At 55.3% G+C, this 21105-nt stretch overlaps 1 protein-coding gene across 3 annotated transcripts; it reads left to right on the forward strand.

Annotated features, from left to right (window-relative positions):
- The first annotated feature begins 4864 nt into the window (after positions 1–4864).
- On the forward strand, positions 4865–21103 carry PPFIA3 (PTPRF interacting protein alpha 3). 3 transcript variants are annotated; one of them, XM_031459065.2, is made up of 29 exons: positions 4865–5104; positions 5360–5461; positions 5828–5992; positions 6319–6393; positions 6854–6928; positions 7250–7471; positions 8590–8736; positions 8824–8958; positions 9386–9469; positions 9597–9728; positions 10186–10248; positions 10396–10475; positions 10748–10892; positions 11429–11616; positions 12644–12866; positions 13520–13683; positions 13812–13939; positions 14627–14720; positions 15092–15173; positions 15885–16085; positions 16724–16786; positions 16953–16979; positions 18055–18230; positions 18651–18748; positions 18945–19120; positions 19208–19276; positions 19537–19708; positions 20161–20232; positions 20317–21103. In XM_031459065.2, exons 1-28 carry the CDS (start codon positions 4865–4867, stop codon positions 20217–20219), a joined length of 3585 nt encoding a protein of 1194 aa, XP_031314925.1. In that variant the 3' UTR covers positions 20220–20232; positions 20317–21103. The 3 variants fall into 3 exon arrangements, with proteins under 3 accessions (XP_031314925.1, XP_064345577.1, XP_064345578.1); XM_064489507.1 differs by having other exon boundaries at positions 20161–21103; XM_064489508.1 differs by lacking the exon at positions 16953–16979 and having other exon boundaries at positions 20161–21103.
- Positions 21104–21105: the final 2 nt, after the last annotated feature.

The raw sequence follows: 21105 nt of genomic DNA on the forward strand, positions 1-21105 counted from the left end.
CATCCCCCTGCCGGGCTCCGCCTCCCGCCCCAGCCGCCGCACGCCGCGTGCCTATTGGCCGACGCACCTTGAACCCCGCCTCCCGCTCTCCGCCCGCGCGACCCCTCCCAGCCAGTGCAGAGGTGGAGTTTAGCCGCCGGCCGGCGCCGACATCGCCTCCCATTGGCCACTGGGCGCCGTCCGTCAGTCTTCTGTTAAAGGGCCCACGACCGCCCGGGAGCTGGTGTGGGGGGGAGGAGGGAGGAGGAATTTTTTGGCGGGGGAAGGTGGGATTTTGGGGGCGCTGGTGAGCACCCCTGGATCTGGCGGCTGCGGCCTCGCGGGGGGAGGCTGAACGGTGACAGGGGCAGGGGTCTATTTTAGTGGGTAGAGGATTGTGAGACTGTGAAGGGGAGGGGGGTCCCCAGCGCCCAAGCCAGAGCAAGAGACGCGGAGCCCGCGCGAGCGGCAGAAACAGGGCTCCGGCACCACAGATCCGGGCCCCGGCCGCCGCCAGGGGCCCCGCCCGGTCCCCCCACCCCACCCCACGTCCCTCCTGCAGCCCAGCTCCGCCCGCAGCCGCCGCGGACCAGGTAGGTAAGAGCCCAGCCCGGCCCGCCTGGCAGCCCCCACCTTGGGGACCCTTCGCCGAGCTTCCCTCGCCTTCCCGAAAACCTGGATAGCTTTCTTCATCCCCGGGGACCTCAGAGCCCAGATTTCACAGCCCGACCCCAGAGACTCAGGCGTGCCCCTCCCGGCTCTCTGAGTCCCCAACCGAACCCTAGAATCCCAGGCGTACTGCCGCCTTGCTCCTCCTCCGGAGCCCCAGGAGCCTGGGTTTCCCAATTCAGCCCCAGAAACCCCCTCTGGACCTAGATCCTCCTCCTCGGCCCAGTCCTGGCAGCTCCAGACACCGGCCGCGTCTGTGTCAGACTCCCCCGTCTAGGGCCGGCCGCCCCCCCTTCCGCCCTGTCGCGTCTGCATAGTCCCCCATTCACCGACCCCTTCTGCCCATCTCCGGTCCTCCGGCTTGAACAACCGGTCGAGTCCCTCAGTCCAGGCCCGCTCCGCGGCCGCTCTGGACACAGGCCCGCTCTGGAGCTGTCCATGGTCACTGTTCTCGGCAGCCTCGCCTCCCCCATCTCCTGCTGCCTTCGCCGGGGAGGGGGCGCCGGCTGCTCGGGGATCCCCCCGCCGCGCCTTTGACCCGGGGATACCCGGGCCCTCCCCGATTCGAGGACCGGGGCCTCAGGTTCTGCTGCCTAGGCTCTCAGCCCTGGCAGTCCTCAGCGCCCCAGGTTTCCAAGACCCCAGCTGCTTCTTGAGGAGTCAGGGCTTCTGAATGTTCCTGTCTGGTCCACCTTAGGAATCTTGGCATCCGAGAATCCAGCTCCCACCTGGCTCTGGGAGCCCTGTCAGTCTTCACTTCCTCTGGCTAAAGGCCCCAGCTGGTAGCCCTCATCCCTCAGGATCTAAAAATCCAGTTTCCCAGCCTCTGCCTCCTTTAGAGACCCACTTCAACAGCCCCTGTTCCCCTCAGATAAATATACCCAGCCTCCTGGCACCCTAGCATCTGCTCTCTTAGGGATTCAGGCGCCATGACTCTCTCTCTTTCAGGGACTCAGAATGCAATTCTTAAAGCAGTTCTCTGGTTTCCGCCCACCCTCCCCCTTGGAGACCTAGAGGCCTTGTCCCTGATCCTGCCTCTCCTCAGGGACCCAGGAGTTCAGTACCCACTTTCTGTACTGCCCCCCAAAGCCAACTACCCCTGCCCTCCCTTCCAACAAGGACTCGAGCTCCAAACTTCCATCTCCTGTCCTTTGTCGCCACAAAGATCCTGGAGTCCAGTTCCCCAACTCTGCCTGCATTCCCCACACCAAGTACCTAGCCCCTCAGCTCTTACTCTTAGGGACCCAGATCCCTACAGCTTCACCATCGCCCATCAACTTGACATCTATGGTGGCCTTGAAAAAAACCCCACTTCATCCCCATATCTCAGATTCTGGGTTCCCTACTTTCTCCCCAGAGACCCCTGAGCTTCTTGAGATGTTTCCAGTACCCCATCATGATGTTTTCTTATCCTGAGTGATGTCCCATCCTTCAGGTACACTCTCAGGCTGATGAACCAAACATACATCCCTTCCTCAGATGTGTTCTATGGCCTAGGCTCATTTTGTGATCTAGAACTGTTTTCCCCATTTCCAGCAAAACATGTGTCCTGGCAATGCTCCATGTTCTAGATTCTTTCTAGATCCTAGAACACTGCCAGTCAGCATCTCTGTTCCTTCTTCACCCAAAGCATGTTCTAAATTCTAGGTTGGATGCTAAGTTCTCGGCATGGCTTTTCCCAGGTGAATTCAAATATTTAGATAATGCTCCCAAGCTAAATTCTGATCCCACCCTCTTCTCCTTAGATATGTTCCAATTTTTCAGAGACAGTCTCAAAATTTCTGCTGAAATTTCATTTTGGGTGTGTTCTAGGTTCCAGCCACATCCTAGGCATTGTTCTAGAGTCCATTCTCTTCTTCCCAGGGGAATTCTAAGTGTTAAAATGTGTGGGTTCTTTGACGGGCTCTACTCTTTTTCCAAATTGTGCTATCAATTCTAGAATGCATTTTCCTATTTCAGGTTCCATCTGATTCTACAGTCTTAAGTCTCAAGGATTCCCACTGAAGTGTTGTATGTTACATCTTCCTGCCTCAGGTTTTATGTACTAGGCCCATCCATTCCCACCTTTTCTGTCCTTCTTTTCCCAAGTGTGACCTTCGTTTAGAACTTGTCCCCTTGCGGACTGTGGGCTTCCTCTATCTGCTACTTCAGCATTCTAAGCATGCTCTAGGCTCTCTCCCCTTCTGGAGTCTTCAGCCTAGAAATGTCCTCATTTCTAGAACATCTCCCACCTCCACCCCCTTTGCCAGCTCAGTCCTTATGCCAGTAAATTCTCAGTTCCCGGAATGCATCCTTCTGCATCTTCCTCCAGGCAATTCTGAGTTCCAGGCAAGCTCCTAACTATTTTCTAGGTTTTCCTTTGCCTCCAGGGCATGTCCTGAATTCTAGGGCATGTATTCTCCCTTCTGAGTTCCAGCATTACCTAGACACATGATAAAAACTAAGAATGCAACCTTTGCTATAGTCTGTGTTATACCTTAATCCCTGGTAGGTTCTGAGTTCCAGATTATGTCTCCTGATAGGTTTGTTACACTTTGCATCAGGTATGTTCTTAGGTATCGATATGCTCCTCTCTATTTTTGGGGTTCTGGGGTGACCTAGATACTCCTTTAAGTTATTAGACTGCTCTCGGCTGGTCCAAGGTTCCAGACCTAGGTTCTAGATAATGCCTCTCTATTTGGCCCTACATGCAGATCTTACCCCAAGCACATTGTAAATGTGGAAAAACATGTCCTTTCTGCACTCTGTACTGTGTCTTCATGCCAGTGGCTTTCTAGATTCTACACCCAGCCTAGCTAAATCTTGTTTCCTTCTCAGTGAATTTGAAGTTCTAGAGCAGTCTCTGTAAAACATGCTGTGTTGCACCTTATGAGTAGGTTCTGGGGTTTCAATACCATGTTGGTTTGGGGCCCAAGTTTTGCTTGCCTGCTTATAAAAATTTTCTCTGAGTGTTGGGGTTCAGGTGTCCAGATTCCCAGTTGCACCTCTACAAAGACCCAAGATGCAGGCACCCAGCTGCCTCCCCTCCCAAGTCCCAGGGCCCTCAGTCCCCTCCTCTCCTCATAGGAGTCCAAGGTCCCAGTCCCAGGCTTTGGGCATAGTCTGAATATTGGGTGGGGCTGGGAATTATCTACTCTTAGAACCGGTTATGCCTCTGCCTAAAGGGAGAGAAGGAAAGGAGGGAACAGAGTGAAAGCCCCTCCTGCTTTCAGCTCTGCCAGCTAGACCCGTCTGACCTGATGTCTGACCTGATGTGTGCTGAAGGGGTGGCTCAGGAGACCGCCCTTTGTCTCTGCCCACAGCTCATGCACCTGGACTCCTGGGGCCTGGGGCCCCGGATTTCTGGGTTCTGAGGAAGGAGAAGTCTGAAGGCTGTGATTTCTGGGTCTCAATCTGAAGGTTGAAAGCCCAGACTCTTGTGTCCTGGGAGGAGGGGGATATGGTCTCTGAGTCCTGGGACTAGGGAGGAGAAGGCTGGAGGCTCAGTCTGGGGGAAGGAAGCGACAGAGAGACCTAGACTCATGTGACCTGAGGGAAGAGGGAGCTGGATCTCGGGCAGAGTGGGAGATCACTGGACAGGCCCCCACCATTTTTTTTTCCCAACTGGAGTGGGTCTTTAGATGCTTCTGGAGCTGGGGTCCAGATATCTAGATATCTGGGAAGTTGAAGGAAGCAGGAATCGGGCTGGATAGCATATGAGAACCATCCCTATGACATTATATGGCTAACTAGGTACCAGTGACCTAATTTCTGTAACCCTGTTTTGGGGGCATCCTGAAGGCATGGTTCTCACCTGGGCCTGAGTCTTCTCACTCAGGCAGTTGGTTGAGGGGGATTCTCAGCAGGGCCAGAATAGGTAGACCGATTTTTCCATGTTTGCTCAAGCAATGGGTCACCTGGCTTTGGTTTCTCTGAATAGGATGGGCCTAGATTTGCTTGCTGCCAGTGTCTGATGAAGTCTGACCTCAGTTCCTCCAAATGCTCTTAACCAGGTAGCCATGTATGGTTTCCTGAGAGCAATGAGCTTCACTTTATTCTGTGCCATGGTCGGAATGGATGGGCCTCAGCTTCTTCTGGGCAGTGCTTGGGTTGCCCTGCCCCAGTTTTCACTAAGTAGTATCCCAGTGACCGTGCCTCGGTTTCCCTTCCTGTGCCTTGACCAGGACGGTCTCGGTTCCCTGGCCCCTCCCCACACCCGCAGGCCAGCACCGCCGCCATGATGTGCGAGGTGATGCCCACCATCAGCGAGGATGGCCGGCGGGGCTCGGCGCTGGGCACGGACGAGGCGGGCGGCGAGCTGGAGCGCCTCATGGTCACGATGCTCACCGAGCGCGAGCGCCTGCTGGAGACACTGCGCGAGGCGCAGGACGGGCTGGCTACCGCGCAGTTGCGGCTGCGCGAGCTGGGCCACGAGAAGGACTCGCTGCAGCGCCAGCTCAGCATCGCGCTGCCCCAGGTCTGGGCGGGGCCAGGGCGGGGCCTGCGGGAGGTGGGGCCTCGACCAGGGAGGGCGCCGGGAGGGCGGTCCGGAAGGGGTGGGTCTTGGCACTTGGGGGTGTGTGGCTTGAGGGTGATGGGCGGGGCCTGGGCCGCTTGAAGGGGCGGGGCTTGGAGAGGAGGGGCGGGGTCTCCAAACCTCCCGGTCCTAGGGAATGAGGGAGATGCGCAAAGGATTGATTCAATCGTCCCGATTCTTCCCACGTCTGGACAGGAGTTTGCGGCTCTGACTAAGGAGCTGAACTTGTGTCGGGAGCAGCTACTGGAACGGGAGGAAGAAATCGCAGAGTTGAAGGCGGAGCGGAACAATACGCGGGTGAGTGGTCTTGGGAGAGGAGCCTAAGTCGCTGGGCGGGACCCCGGGGTGTTGTAGCCTGACCCATCCTTTTTCCCCATTTCGCCTTTCTGTCTTCTCCTTGCTCCCACATCTCGGCCGGACTCCTCCTTCCTTCATGTCCTGTCTCCTATCACCTTAACCATTCTTGTTTCCCTACCACTCTTTCCTTGACCCCTTCCCTACCTCCGCTATCCTGTTCTCTTTTCCTGACCTGTCTCTCTCCATACCCCTTTGCTTGGCTCTACTTCTTCCATGTGTCCACCCCCACCTGTCTGAATCCTCTTCCTCTACTCTGCCTCTTTTTCCTTGACTTTTTTCCTCGGCCCGGTGCCCTTATCCCTGTAGCTTCTCCTAGAACACCTGGAGTGCCTGGTGTCCAGGCACGAGAGGTCACTGCGCATGACTGTGGTAAAGCGCCAGGCCCAGTCCCCGGGCGGGGTCTCTTCCGAGGTGGAGGTACTCAAAGCTCTAAAATCCCTCTTCGAGCACCACAAGGCCCTGGATGAGAAGGTATGAGAATCGGAAGAGCCTGGATGCAGAACTGGTTGGTGGGGGGCTTCTTGAATGGAACAAATTCTGGCTGTGATTTGTTGGGGGTCTCCCAAGTGGGAAGAAAGTTGACTGTAATTAATTGAGACAGGCTACGAAGACTAGGACCTGAGTGGCTGATAATAGAAAAATGTTCTAGGATAGGGGATACCAGTGGGTGGGCTTCACACTTATAAACAGAAGAATGCTAGTGTTGCACCATCAGGCCCATCCTATCTCATCGAGAACATCCCAATTGTTCTCTATTGGATCTGCTCTCTTTCACTCTGTCTTGTCCGCATCCCCAGGTCCGGGAGCGGCTGCGGATGGCGCTGGAGAGAGTGGCTGTGCTAGAGGAAGAGTTGGAGCTGAGCAATCAGGAGGTGAGGGCGTGGCCAAGAAGGGGGAGGGACTAAGGAACTACAAATGGCCTCCATCTGATTGGGTGGATTCCAGAATCTCCTGGGGGCAGGTCTAGGGCAGAGGACCAATGGGGTTGGACTATGGAGAGAACCAGCGGGGTTCCTAAGGAGGAACTCACTGGGAAGGACTAAGGCGGTGGGGAGTGGGGGGCGAGTACTGCCCCGTGATAGTGAGACTAAGAGGAGAACCCAGAACTGGGGCTGGGGCTGAGGGAAAGAACTGAAGGAGGAAACGGTTGGGTGGGGAAAGTCAAGGCTAAAGAGGACACCTCCTAAAGTTAAGAATAAGGGTGGACTTACTGAGGGCACAGGGTCTAAGGGTAGACTGTGGGATGGGGGTGGCCCCAGCAGGACCAGTGGCAGTGGGAAGAACGGGGGTTTTAGGACCCCCTTTACCCTGATCTCTCTTTCCCATTGCCAGACTCTGAGCCTTCGAGAACAGCTGTCTAGGCGCCGGTCGGGGCTAGAGGAGCCCGGGAAGGATGGGGACGGGCAGGTAAGAGGTGGAATTCTTTCCCTCCCCTTAATCTTCATTGGTCTTCATCCCTGTGATTCCCCACTTGGCCCCCTGACTTTGTAATAGCCCTTTTAATGTTTGGTATGATTCTCATTGATCCTAGGACATCTGAACCCCTAAGACCCTTACTGGCCTTTGACCTCTGATTCAAGTCAGCTAGCTAACTTTCGTGACCTCCACGGCCCTTACATGGCCTTTGACTCCCCCTCCCCTCCATCAACTTTCTCCTTGCATTCTATCTATATCTCTGTGCCCCCACCCTGGGTTCTGTCCCTTTCTTCATCACTGTGCGCATTCCAGACTCTTCCCAATGGTCTGGGTCCTGGAGGGGATTCGAACCGGCGTACAGCAGAGCTGGAGGAAGCCCTGGAGCGGCAGCGTGCGGAGGTGTGCCAGCTGCGGGAGCGCCTGGCGGTGTTGTGCCGCCAGATGAGCCAGCTGGAGGAGGAGCTGGGCACCGCCCACCGCGAGCTGGGTAAGGCCGAGGAAGCTAACTCCAAGCTCCAGCGCGACCTCAAGGAGGTGAGGCCGGAGCCCCTGGTGGGCTGCCCTCTGTCCCTCCCCTCCCCCCAACCCTCGCTGTCTTTTTACCCATAGTCACAGAGCTCATGCACCTGGATTCAGTCCACAAGCTGTATGGACTCTTCTTTTTGAGCCTCAGTTTCCTCACCTGTAAAATAGGATTTATGACCCTTGTCAGAGGGTTGGCACATTACACGTACATGGTAGTCCCCCAGATCCTGGTCGTAGTTGTTATGTTATCATTGGGAAATTCTCTTGCACCTCTCAGTTTAATTCCTTTGTCTGCATTTGACCCCATCCTGGCTGAGACTCCTTGATCTTAACTCCCACTTGCAAGGGCCTTCTGGGAATTGTAGGGATTCCTGAAGGCATTGGATGAGAAAGAAGAGTGAGCACTTTAGTTTTCATCATTCACTGGGACTTTTACTTCAGATATTAAGCGTGGGGCCTGATGGGAGGTGTGGTCCTATCACACAGGCTCCCAGACAGGAGTCCATCTCTCATGAGGTCCTGGAGCTCCTTCTCTTGTTTTTTAATCCTGTGCTACCCTGAGGGCTCTTGGGAGATGTTTCCTTCCAGATGGAAGGGATCTTTCCTTCCTATGAGACCCTAGGGCTCTTGCTCTGTGATTCTAAACTGGGCTATGACAAAGTTGCTGAAAAATCTAAGGCCTGGAATTTTTTTTCCTGTGGGGGGAGGTAATTGGGTTTACTTATTTATTTATTCTTAGAGGAAGTACTGCAGATTGAACCCACGATCTCATGCATGCTAAGTATGGACTCTACCACTTGAGCTCTTCCCTCCCCATTAAGGCCTGGATTTTTGAGGCGAGTGGGCCAAGAAGAGGGAGGAATTCCCATCCCATGAGGCTCAGTCAGTAATGCCCTAGGACCTTATGGGAGGTGTTGTACCACCATTTTAACTATCATGTCGCAGGGGATCTAATGTTGGCTATTCCTGGGAGCTCTTGGCAAGTGTTCCATCATTCTGACTGCCCGATGGCAGGGGACTTCATTTCCCAGGATACCTTGGGGTACCTGACCTGGGGTTCTAAGCCTAGGGTACTCCCAGGGCCTTCTGGGAGCTGTAGTCCACGTGGCCCTTTGTCATCTCTGCAGGCGCTGGCCCAGCGGGAGGATATGGAGGAGCGGATCACAACGCTGGAGAAGCGCTACCTGAGTGCCCAGCGCGAGGCCACGTCTCTGCACGATGCCAACGACAAACTGGAGAATGAGTTGGCCAGCAAGGAGTCCCTGTACCGGCAGGTGGGGGCACGGCCGGGGAGGGGCAATGGGGGCGAGGCCCGGCCTGTGTGACTTAACTCCTCCCCTCCCCCCGCCCATGTGACCCAGAGTGAAGAGAAGAGCCGTCAGCTGGCCGAGTGGCTGGACGACGCCAAGCAGAAGCTGCAGCAGACGCTGCAGAAGGCGGAGACCTTGCCTGAGATAGAGGCGCAGCTGGCCCAGCGCGTGGCTGCGCTTAACAAGGTGAGAGGAGGCCTGGAACTGGGCCTTGAGTTTCTGAGGAGAGGGGGCAGAACTTGGAGGAAGCGGGGGCCTTGAGTCTGGCGGGTAGGAGACCTACAGCCTGGATTCTGTGGAAAAGGGCAGGGACTGGGGTCTAGGAAAGAGACATGACTTGAAATGGGGGAAGAACGTAGAGGTTCTGTGAGGGGTGGTGCCCTCTGGTTCGGACAGAAAGAATGAGTGAAACAGGAACCGAGAAAGGGACGGGGCCTGTAGACGAGCGAAGAGGGCAGGGCTTGAATCTTGTATGTAAGGTCTGGAGTTCCGTGGGGGAGGAGCCAGGAGCTCCAGGGGCGGGGCCTGGAACCCAGCCTGGGAGGAGGTGGGGCCTGGAGCCTGAGCGGGTTCTAGCCGGGCAAAGTCAGATGCGATGAGTTCCATCTTCCAGGCGGAGGAACGTCATGGGAACTTTGAGGAGCGGCTTCGGCAGCTGGAGGCCCAGTTGGAGGAGAAGAACCAGGAGCTGCAGCGGGTGAGGGCGGGGGCTTTGAGGCTTGGAAGAGGAGCCTAGATGAGGGGGCTGGGCTGCTGGGGTCGGGAGCTTGGAGAAGGGGCAGCGCTCTGGGCTTGAGTACTCTGCTCTGGTCTATTTTGGGCAGGCCCGGCAGCGGGAGAAGATGAACGATGACCACAATAAGCGGCTGTCTGAGACAGTGGACAAGCTGCTGAGCGAGTCCAACGAACGGTTACAGCTTCACCTCAAGGAGCGCATGGGGGCACTGGAGGAGAAGGTGCGCTCCGACCTAGGGCTCTGATAAGTTAGAATCCTGAGGCCCCACACCTTTCCCCAAACCGTTATTGGGGACCTCCTCAAATCTGGGCACCCCCAAAATCGAATTGGACTGATTTCTCTGCTCTCTTGCTGGGACCACCATTCTTTCACCTAGCCAAAACACCCTAGAGCTGAATTCTAGGGGGCACTTATACCCTGAATTCTTAGCTCTCCCTGAAGCCTCTAACCCTATGGACTCTCAAACTCTGACTCCTCTGAGGTTATACAGGACGCTGAATTCTGGGCTCCCTGGGACACACCTCCCCAGCTGCATCTTTGGCCCTACAACCCTCTCCCACTCCAGCTCACCATTCATGCCCTCATTCCCCCTGGGGTCCTCTCTGTGCCCTGGAGGCTGCTTCCAGGCTCCGCCCCCTCACTGCACAACACCCCCCCCCCACCCCCGTCCCCAACAGAACTCGCTAAGCGAGGAGATTGCCAACATGAAGAAGCTTCAAGATGAGCTGCTGCTCAACAAGGTAGGGAGAGGCCTGGGGGGCTGTTCCTGGGGCTGAGGGCCAGGGAATTGGGGCAGGCATTGATGGAGATGGTCTGAGCCTGGCTGGGAGGGGCAGATACTCAGGGTTGAGGAAGATTCTGACCTGACATCTCCAACCTCCCCACAGGAGCAGCTCTTGGCGGAGATGGAGCGGATGCAGATGGAGATTGACCAGCTGCGGGGGAGGCCACCATCCTCCTACTCCAGGTAATGGTAGTCTTCCTGCCCCATTTCTGCCTGTGGAGCCCCCTTGGCTAAGCTCATCCCATCGATCCATGTCTCCCCCCGTCACTCCTAGTCTGCCTGAGACTTCCACTGATCCCTATTATTTTTGACCCCTGACTTCAGACCATTTTTCCTGGCCTTCGACTTGAGATCCCTCTTCCACTCCTCTTACCCCCAGGTCTTCCCCATGACCAGTTTCATCTGTGTCCTTTTCCTGGCCCCATGGTCTCTGACTACCCTCTTCATGCCCACAGGTCCCTCCCTGGCAGTGCCCTGGAGCTCCGTTACTCCCAGGCACCCACATTACCTTCTGGCGCCCACCTGGACCCCTATGGGGCTGGCAGTGGCCGGGCAAGCAAGAGGGGCCGCTGGTCGGGGGTCAAGGATGAGCCCTCTAAGGTCAGCAGCCACTTCTGGGGCCTAGCAGGGCTTGGAAGGGCAGCGGTGGGAAGTGGATCCTGATATGCAGGGCTCTGAGCGGGGGTTGAGTTGAGAAGCAGTCCCCAGGACCCACGCTGTCTTCTCTCCTTCTTCCACAACTCCATCACCCCCACTTGCCTCGACATCTCTTCACGTGGATGTCCTACTGCCTGGTGAGAACTTAAGAGGAACGATGGGGTGGGTTTGGGGGGTCGGTGTGCAGGGTGTAGTATCCTAGAATGGGTGGGGCCAAGTGAAGAAAGGAAGTGGATTGGGTCAAAGGAAACCCCCAGGGGAGGAGGCGGAGTCATGGGTGGACAGGAAAAGGGACCCACCAAGAGAGAAAACTGGGCTGGGAAAAGTGTGGGGGTTGGATCATATGGTGAAGGCAGCCCAGGTCGTGGGACTTGGGCATGGTCATAGAAGGTGGAAAAGGTCAGGAGAGGTGTGGGAACACCCCTCACCTACATCGGCCCCTGTCCACCTGACATCCCTCTGTCTCCACACAGAGGCAGGAGTGGGAGCGGTCTGCCCCTGCAGGGTCCATGCCACCTGCATTCCCAGGGGAGCTGGATGGCTCCGATGAGGAGGAAGCAGAGGGGATGTTTGGTGCCGAGCTGCTATCCCCCAGTGGGCAGGCCGATGTACAGACGCTGGCCATCATGCTTCAGGAACAGCTGGAGGCCATCAATAAGGAGATTAAGTGAGCACTGGCCCAAATCTGTTCTGCTCTGCCTGAGCTCCCCCTGCAGCCCCTCTGGCTCTGGAGACTGATCTGAAGGCCTAAGCCTAACCTTTCTCCTCCTATCCACAAGGAATTTTCCCAGGCCAACACTCTCTCCACTATCCAGGAACCCCTAAGAATATATTCAGAAGTCTCCTATGTGCTATATGTATACATTACACACACACCCCTCCACAGCCAGTCCTCTCAAATTCCCAACGTAGCAAAGGCTGCATCCCCAAATACCACAATTCACAGTCCGATACACCAAGAATCTTCCAATACATCATACGTTCTATGGGTTCACACAAACAGTACCCAGAGACTCCCAGTGCCCTAAGAATCTCAACACCACACAGGTCCCCAGTCCAAAGTACCTGGAGAACCTCAACTCTAGATACCAAGAATTTCTACCTAATATAATAAGAATCTTCAATTTATTAAGAATCCCCCATCACATAAAGTCTACCCTGCTTCTCCAGCAATTGCCCTATTTGGCAATTCTCTAATAACACACTCTCCATGGGACCCAGCAACTACATCAACATGACCACAATCTTCCATTCAAAGACATTCTGACTTGAGGCGTTGACTCTCACAAAATGACTGTATGACCTTCCTAGATCCTAGGCTGACCTCAGAGTCCCTGATCTTAGCCTGAACTTATTAAAACCTTGCTCTTGCTCTCTTCCTTGGAGCTTGACCTCTTCCCCATAGTAATCCCTTTATGATTTTCCAGAACCACTTGGTTATCCTCACAGTCACCCTGGTGTAGACTGTGATCAATTTGTCTCTCTCCATGACCTCCTGAGTCTATCGTGGCCCCTTAACTCCCCCTTGAACCTGTGAAGCCATCATGGATCCACCAACACTCTCTAACCTCATTGTGCCTTCCCCAGAATTATTTTTGACCCACCAAGCCTTCTTGGCTCACTGGGATCCCCAGACTCCCTCTCCTATTGTCTTCCTCAGTCCTCTCACCCCATCTTACCCTTTCCTTCCTCAGGTTAATCCAAGAGGAGAAGGAGACAACAGAACAAAGGGCGGAGGAGCTGGAGAGCCGGGTGTCTGGCTCTGGCCTGGACTCATTGGGACGCTACCGAAGTAGCTGCTCACTGCCCCCCTCCCTCACCACCTCTACCCTTGCCAGCCCCTCCCCTCCCAGCTCTGGCCACTCAACACCCCGTCTGGCACCCCCTAGCCCTGCCCGCGAGGGCACTGACAAAGCTGTGAGTGTTCTTAAGTCTCCTCAGCTTGCTGGTGGTGGTGGTGGCGGGAGGTCATAAACAGGGCTCCCTAACAACGGTCAGCAATGACTGTCACACCAGTGGTTTCAAAAGCAACTTTAGCTTCCCTGAAAGTTCCAACTCAAAGGGCAATGGGGAGGCTGAGCCACGGGGTTCCCAAACCCTAACTTGTACTTCAGTCAGATCGGATCTAATTTTACCTACTTTACACATTAGGTGTCTAAATAGGATTTAAAAAAAACGTTTCTGTAACTAAATATACGTTTGAGAACTACCGTCACATCCTGAGAATTGACCTTGGAGGGAGGCACAAGAGCTATACGCCCTATTTAATTGCCTTAAACACAGCTTTCCTACTTTCAGAACCTGTAACACATTAGCTTTCCTTGAGGTTGAGCAGATCCCACTCCTGACACCAGAAGCTAAGATAATACATATGGACTTGTCAAGCTCCAGGGGGACTGCACTAGTTGCCTTTATATTTCTGCAGCTCACTCCCACTTAATCTGGGCTACTTTCAGGAGTAGTGCCCCAAGTCAGGGACATCCCAGACACCTAGTAGACATCCCAACTAGTGAGGGTCCCCAGCATGACCCCTCCAACTCAGTCTAGCATCTCTACCTCTCTGTCCCCAGAATCATGTCCCCAAGGAGGAAGCTGGGGCTCCACGGGGAGAGGGGCCAGCAATCCCAGGAGACACCCCACCTCCCACTCCCCGCTCTGCCCGCCTTGAGAGAATGACCCAGGCTTTGGCACTGCAGGCGGGTTCCCTGGAAGATGGAGGACCGTCACGGGGAAGGTCAGTAAGGATAAGGGATGGGACAGGGAGGGGCTTACTTAGAAGGATAAGATGGGAGTGGACAAAGACTTGGGATGAGAGGAGGCATTCCAGATGGGATCTACCTTCACACTGTCCTGTTCACTCAGTGAGGGCACCCCAGATTCCCTGCACAAAGCTCCCAAGAAGAAGAGCATCAAGTCATCCATAGGCCGTCTCTTTGGCAAGAAGGAGAAGGGGCGAATGGGACCACCAGGTCGGGACAGCTCTTCTCTGGGTGAGTACACTGATTCCCTCCCTCCCATCCTTCCTTTCTCCCTTCCTTTCTTCTTCTTTACATATTCACTTGACATTCATTCCTGTCTTCATTTGGTAATTCATTTAGAACCTAGAACCTTGGCAGAGGTAGAGGGGAGGAAGAGGGACAAGGAAAGGGCACTCCAAGGCCTGCCTGAATGACTGGCGGGCAAATGGATTTATTTCATTTACCTATTTTTTAAATAGAGAAAGAGGGAGGGACATCTTAAAGGCAGGGCACCTGGTATGCTGGAGCCTGCTTGTCTGCTTGTGACATCCAAGTTAGTTAAATTTACAGGAATTTTGTGAACTGCTTTGATAGCTGGAAATTGGTGGAATTATTTACATCATGGAAATTGGCAAATGCTGTTAATCAGAAAATATCCCCTCCTTTCCCAGGGAGCCAGTTGTTAAACATTTACCAGTACACCCCTGTCAGCTTACCAAGGCCAGCCCAGTGAACCCAGCCCTATTTTGGGGATTTCTCCAATTCCTTGTCTAGGTAGTGACACTGGTCCCTGTCTGGTTTTTTCACTCCCTCTGTGTGGCCTCATTTACTAATCCCTCTGGGCCTCTGCTTTCCTGGCATCCTTCTCAACACCCCCAGCATCAAAGATTCTGCCTCCCCTTTGAGACTCTCCAAATTTTGGCCCCTCCCTGCCTCCAGCTGGAACACCCTCAGATGAGACATTGGCCACCGACCCTCTGGGGCTAGCCAAGCTGACAGGCCCAGGAGACAAGGACCGAAGGAACAAGAGGAAGTGAGTGAGTGTGTGTGTATGTGTGTGTGTGAGGGTTTTCTGGGAGGTTGGTGGTCATAAACGAGAAGAAAATTATGGGAGAGGGTGTTGGTATCCTGAACTTGCTTGCTTGAGGACTTGGGAACTCCCAGAGTTTTTGTTTTTTTGTTTTTTGTTTTTTCTCTTTTCTCTTTATTGGTGTGTGTGGTGGGGGGGTAGGGAGGAAGACTATTACAAAGATTCACATGTATTTTTTTAACCATCTGTCATGTTTCCTACATTCAGAAAAAGTGTTTTGGTGGCAGGGTGGGGGCTTGTTGACGTGGAGGGCCATCCAAGAGGGTTGGGTATCTCTGGCCCTGAGAGCTCCTGCCCTGGCCCCCTCTCCCCAGGCATGAACTTCTGGAAGAGGCCTGCCGTCAGGGCCTGCCTTTTGCTGCCTGGGATGGGCCCACTGTGGTCTCCTGGCTGGAGGTACTGGTGCCCAGAAATGTCCTGACTTTTGATCCCTAACCCCTCTGAGAATCCCAGCATGAGGGCTGGCCAGGTCCACCCAGCACCATCCTCCTAGCCCAGAGGCGGGGGTGGAGGGTGAGGTCCTGGGTGGAGTCAGGCTTCTTGTAGATCTTGTTGCTCTTTCTTCTCCCCTCACCCCTGTCTTTCTGGCCATGTTCACCTTGGTCCTGTTGTCTCTTGCTGTCTCTGTGTCTCCCCATCTCTCTCTTTCTCTCTCTGAGATTCTCTATCTCTTATTTTTCTGCCTCTCTCCCCATCTCTATGTTCTGGTCATTCCCTGTATTTCTTCCATCTCTCTCACAATGTGTTTTGTGACTTTCTCTCCTCATCTCTGTCTCTCATCTCTGTGTGTCTCTCCTCATCTCTGTCTTTCCCAACTCGCTCTCTTTCCCCTTTGACTCTGGTATAACTCTCCTCTGACTTTCCTCCTCTGTCTCCCTGTGTCTCTCTCTGACCCTCATATCTCTTTCCTTTGCCCTGTCTGGTCCTCTCACTGCTAACTTCCCATGTCTTTCTGTTTCTCCTCCACTTGCGTTTCCCCATCTCTGTCTCCCTCTCTTCCTTTCTTTCTCTCCTCCCATTTCTCCCAACTCTTCTCTGATATGTTTCTGTCCCTCTGTTTCATTTCTTCCCCCTCTCTTCCTTCCTCCCTCCCCTCCTCCGGTCCAGCTGTGGGTAGGCATGCCTGCGTGGTATGTGGCCGCCTGCCGGGCAAATGTCAAGAGTGGTGCCATCATGGCCAACTTGTCAGACACGGAGATCCAGCGTGAGATCGGCATCAGCAACCCTCTGCACCGGCTCAAGCTGCGCCTTGCCATCCAGGAGATGGTCTCGCTCACCTCACCCTCTGCTCCTGCCTCCTCCCGAACGGTGAGTGTCCAGGAGCCAATCCCAGCCCTTGCTGCCTTAGGGCCCCGCCCACTATCAGAGTAGCCAATCCTGGGCCGGCTCACTCCAGCTTGGTCGGGTAGACCCTACTCCCCATTGTCTCTGACCTGGATTATCTCTGGGGTGGGGTCTCCCCTCAGGTCTCTCTGCCTCCCTGCTACTCCTAACCCTCATTCTGTCTTTCATGCCGTCGCAGCCAGAGGGATCCCATCCTGGAAAAAAGCCAAATTCATATGGTTCTCTACAAGGCCCTGGATGAGGGGCCCCTGGCCCCCTTTTTCTCCTCTGCTCCTTGGCACTTGCTGCTCCCTTTGGAGCCCTCCTTCCCGTTTTCCCTAAGTCTGGGTCCTTCTCATCCTTGAGGTCTTAGCTTAAATGTCACCACCTCCAAGAGGCCTCCCTAACTCAACAGCCAAACTAGCCACCCGCCCCATCACCCCAGCACATTAACACTATTTTTTCCCTTAGCATTTACTGCTTTCTAATATTTTATCATTTTGTTCCATACAGAAAATTATGTGTTCCCATGCCTAATTCGGCTCCTCCAGGAGCCACGACCCCCTTCCCCTCCCCTATCCAGAAGCTCTCTCACAACTTCCATAACACCCCTCGCCCCTCAGTCCACAGGAAACGTGTGGATGACACATGAGGAGATGGAGTCCCTCACGGCGACGACAAAGCCTGTGAGTGCCCCCTGCCGGCAGCCTTGGGGGTGGCACTAACTTTCCCTGGGGAGGGGCGGGGGAGTGGTGATTCTGTGGCTGTCTGTCTGTCTCTCTGTCCCTCCAGCCCTCCTCCACCTGCCCCTTAACCCACCCCTTCTCTCCCCTCTTCCCATTAACTGGTCAGGAGACCAAGGAGATCAGCTGGGAGCAGGTAGGGGGCGCGGGGCGGGAAGGGGGCGCATGAACAGGCTGTGCATGCTGCATGGACGCTCCTCCTTCTCTGAGCCCCGCCCCTACCCTCGCCAGAGCATTCCATCCTTACCAAGGGGTGGGGGGGGGGGAATGCTGCGCAGAGCTCTGCTCTGGACTGTCATTGCAGCTTGATGAGGGTCGGTGTAGAAGCCCTACTGTTCCATTGTTAGTGGTGCACGGGTCATTCCAGTATGTTGGGTTGCGGAGGCTCCAGGGGCTGTTTCATTGCTATAACTAGAGGGAGATGCTGAGCAGCTCTTTTCCCCCTGGTCGAGAGGGAAGTGGGATTGTTCCACTGGAGCAAATGGGAAAGCATTTGGGGAGGGGGCGGCACCTCAGGCTGAGAAGTTGGGGAGAAGCTACATTTTGTTCTCAAGAGGGGAGAGGTATGAGCTCACACGAGGTAGAGGAGCTGTGTTGGGTCTTGTTTCCCTCAGGGGAAGGTATAGATGGTGTTCTTATACTAAAGGGAGTAAAGGATTGTGGGCTGATCCAGAATATTGGTCTGGGTCAGATACAGCATTAGACTAGTATTTTCTGGGACAGTGCAAGAGTGGTGTTTAGATACATTATTCTTTGTTGGGGAGAGAGCTATGTTGGAAGTATCCGTTGTCCTGACTTGGGGGAGTAGTGATGGACTGGTCCATTGTTCTGCGTTGGGACAATGCTAAACTAGTCCTTCTTAAACTTTAATGTACAGTTCAGATCACCTGAGGATCTTGTGAGAATGCAGACTTCGATTCAGTAGCCTAGGGTGGGGTCTGAAATTCTGTAACTCCAGCAAATTCACAAGTGATGGTGATGCTGTGGGTCCAAGAACCACAGTTGGAGTAGACATGGGTCTATGCTGTCATTATGAAGGAGGAGACAATTTTGGATTGTCCATTGGCCTGAGCAGAGATTGGCCACTGTCCTGCTATGGGGTGGAGAAAGAACAACCTCGGATGGGGGAGGGGGTTAGGCTGTACCCTTTCATACATACACGGGAAGGGGTCAGAGGGCCTGACCCCTCCCCCACCTGCCCATGGCCCCAGATCCTGGCATATGGCGACATGAACCACGAGTGGGTGGGAAACGACTGGCTGCCCAGCCTGGGGCTGCCCCAATACCGCAGCTACTTCATGGAGTCTCTGGTGGATGCCCGCATGTTAGATCATCTTAACAAGAAGGAGCTCCGGGGCCAACTCAAGATGGTGGACAGCTTCCACAGGTGGGGGTTGCCTGGCTAATGATGACAGTTCAAGGGGGGAAGCCCCATTCCTAGAGAGTCTTTGGCAAATAAGACCAGTGATGGGGAATCCCTTGGACTATTTTTCCGTCCTTTAGTTCAGGTTCTCTGAATAGCCTGACTCCTGTGCCTCATCGGCCCATGAGATGGCCCACTAGGAAAATTCCAAATTCTGAGACAGCTTGGCTAGTTGAGCCCATACCCCTTCCAAGATGACCAATAGGAACCGCCTGTTGAAAATATCCCAACTCCTGGGAAGATCAGCGATCAATAGAACAGATCAAATGAAGCAATTCCTCGCTCTTTCCCAGGAGATCACAAACAGCGGGAAGGTCCCAATAGAGGCGACCATCACTGGGGTTGTGAGGGCTCACCTGTGACTCCACTTCCTTTGCTGCTCAGGGTGAGTCTGCATTACGGGATCATGTGCCTGAAAAGGCTCAACTATGACCGGAAGGACTTGGAGCGGAGGCGGGAAGAGAGTCAGACCCAGATCCGAGGTGAGTAGAACAGTGTAAGTGTCGCAGGGAGTTAAGTGGAGGGGTTTGGGGCAGGGCTGGAGGAGGCATAAATAGCGAGGGGGAGGAGCCAGCATAGGGGCGTGGTCAGAAAGAGGAAATGGGGGTGGAGATACGGGATAAATTGAAAGGGACTGGCCCCAGGAGGGGCACAGCTGAGGGTCCATTCCGTCCCCAGACGTGATGGTGTGGTCCAATGAGCGGGTCATGGGTTGGGTGTCCGGGCTGGGCCTGAAGGAATTCGCCACGAACCTCACGGAGAGCGGGGTGCACGGGGCGCTGCTCGCCCTGGACGAAACCTTCGACTACTCCGACCTGGCCTTGCTCCTGCAGATCCCCACGCAGAATGCACAGGTGAGCTGCAGTTAGGCCCGGGACATTCTGGGCATCCTCACCTCGCAGACTGCACGCTGCAACCACTCTCTCACCTCTTCCCCCCAGGCCCGGCAGCTCTTGGAGAAGGAATTCAGCAACCTCATCTCCTTGGGCACAGACAGGCGGCTGGACGAGGTGGGCGCAGCTTTAGTAGCTTAATAGGAGACAACTCTAAGCGGCACCTCTAGGGTCGGAGCTGAAGGGGTTGGGCTTGACTTTCCCAACCAGTGATGGTGGAAGACGGTCCAGGGGAGGGGCGGGGTTAAAGAGGGAAGGGACGTGGAGAGGGGTGGAGTCAAGGATAGGAGTGAAGTCGAGAGGGGTGGAGTTAAGGGAAGGGGCGGAATCGGTACGCGGCCCTGGTACCTCACCGGCTGCCGGGCCCTTATACCTAGGACAGCGCCAAGTCCTTCAGCCGCTCCCCATCCTGGAGGAAGATGTTCCGAGAGAAAGACCTCCGAGGCGTAACCCCTGACTCAGCTGAGATGTTGCCCCCCAACTTTCGTTCCGCCGCAGCAGGGGCCCTGGGCTCGCCAGGGCTCCCTCTCCGCAAGCTGCAGCCGGAAGGTGGGCGGATCCCCAATGCGACAGCTCCTCCTCCCATCCCCTTGGGGTGGGAAGTGGAACTCAACATTCCTGAAGCCTCCAGCCTAGTCCTTTCCCCTCTACCCATGACAAATGGACCGCTCCAATCCTCAGGGTGTGGAATGGATTAATCCCACACCCCCTTTCCAGGATGGGAAATGAACTGGTCCAGTGTCACCTGGAGCACTTTGGAAGAATCCAAGACTGTGGGAAAGGGAGGGAAACCAGCTTGGAGCCCGGCTGTCGTTGTCATCTCGGGAGGGGAAATCTAAGAGAGGAAGCTTGGGGCTGAGGATCGAAGAAACACTGGGGGACACTGGGGGAGAGAGAGAGAGAAAGAGAGTGAGAGTGAGTGTGTGTGTGTGTCTGTCTGTGTGTCTGTCTCTCTGTCCGGGGGGCTTTCCAGGCTGAACCGCTGTTCGCTCTTCCTCCAGGCCAGACTTCTGGGAGTTCCCGGGCAGACGGCGTTTCTGTCCGGACCTATTCCTGCTAGTGTAGGCCTCCAGGTGAGGACTGTAATGGGCGACCTTGGGGTTCGGGGCGGCACGACGGATCCTCACAGCTGCACGTACTGCTCGGCGTCAATGCAGGTGACCTCATTCGGACGGAAGAATCTTTCGGAGGCTCTGTCCCCCCCCCCCCCTGCCCAGAGTATGGTCTCGCCGGGGTGAGCGTGCTGCGAAGCTCGCGCCGCGGACTGGACCATTTGTACAGACAAGCGGGGAGTGCTCGTCCTTGCTTCACAAATGGACTGGGCCTGGACCAAACCACATGCACTGGACTGAGAGGGGAAAAGAAGAGGGCAGGAAGAAATCCCGCCCCAAACTTGCGCCTCCCTTTCCTCTACTTTGTAATTTATTGATCAATTTCCGATGGGAGACGGGTGCCCTATCCCCGCGGGAAGGGGGCGGGGCTTCCCTCCCGGGCCGCATGCGGGGAGAGGCTGCACTTTCTCTTCTTCCCAGTTGCGGGGCCCAAGTCTTCCTTCCTCGTCCGAAAGGAGGGGAGGGGGGACGCGCTGCTAAAAAGCCTCGCCCCTTGTGCCACAGCCCTGCCCCTCCGCGTCAGGTCGCGGGTGCCTGGGGTCCGCTGCGGGCGGGGTTCCCTCTTCCTCTCCAGTGTCTCGTGTCCCTGAGGCCCTTCTGCCCCCCGTGCTGTGGCCGTGTCCGTGCCCCGGGGGCAGTGGGCGCAGAACTGCGCTCCCCGTTCCGCTCCGGCTCCGGGGTTTGCATGGGAGAATCCTTTCCATGATGCTACTGGGCGACGTGGCGTGGGGGGAGGAAGGACGGTGGGGGAGCCCTCGCCCCCGACTCTTGGTCGGCCTCCCTGCCCCAGGCGTCACTCAGTGATCACGGGTAAAGAGAACTGTTTCAAAAAGC

The sequence above is a fragment of the Camelus dromedarius genome, chromosome 9, assembly GCF_036321535.1.
Source record: "Camelus dromedarius isolate mCamDro1 chromosome 9, mCamDro1.pat, whole genome shotgun sequence".
NCBI classification, from domain to species: Eukaryota; Metazoa; Chordata; class Mammalia; order Artiodactyla; family Camelidae; genus Camelus; species Camelus dromedarius.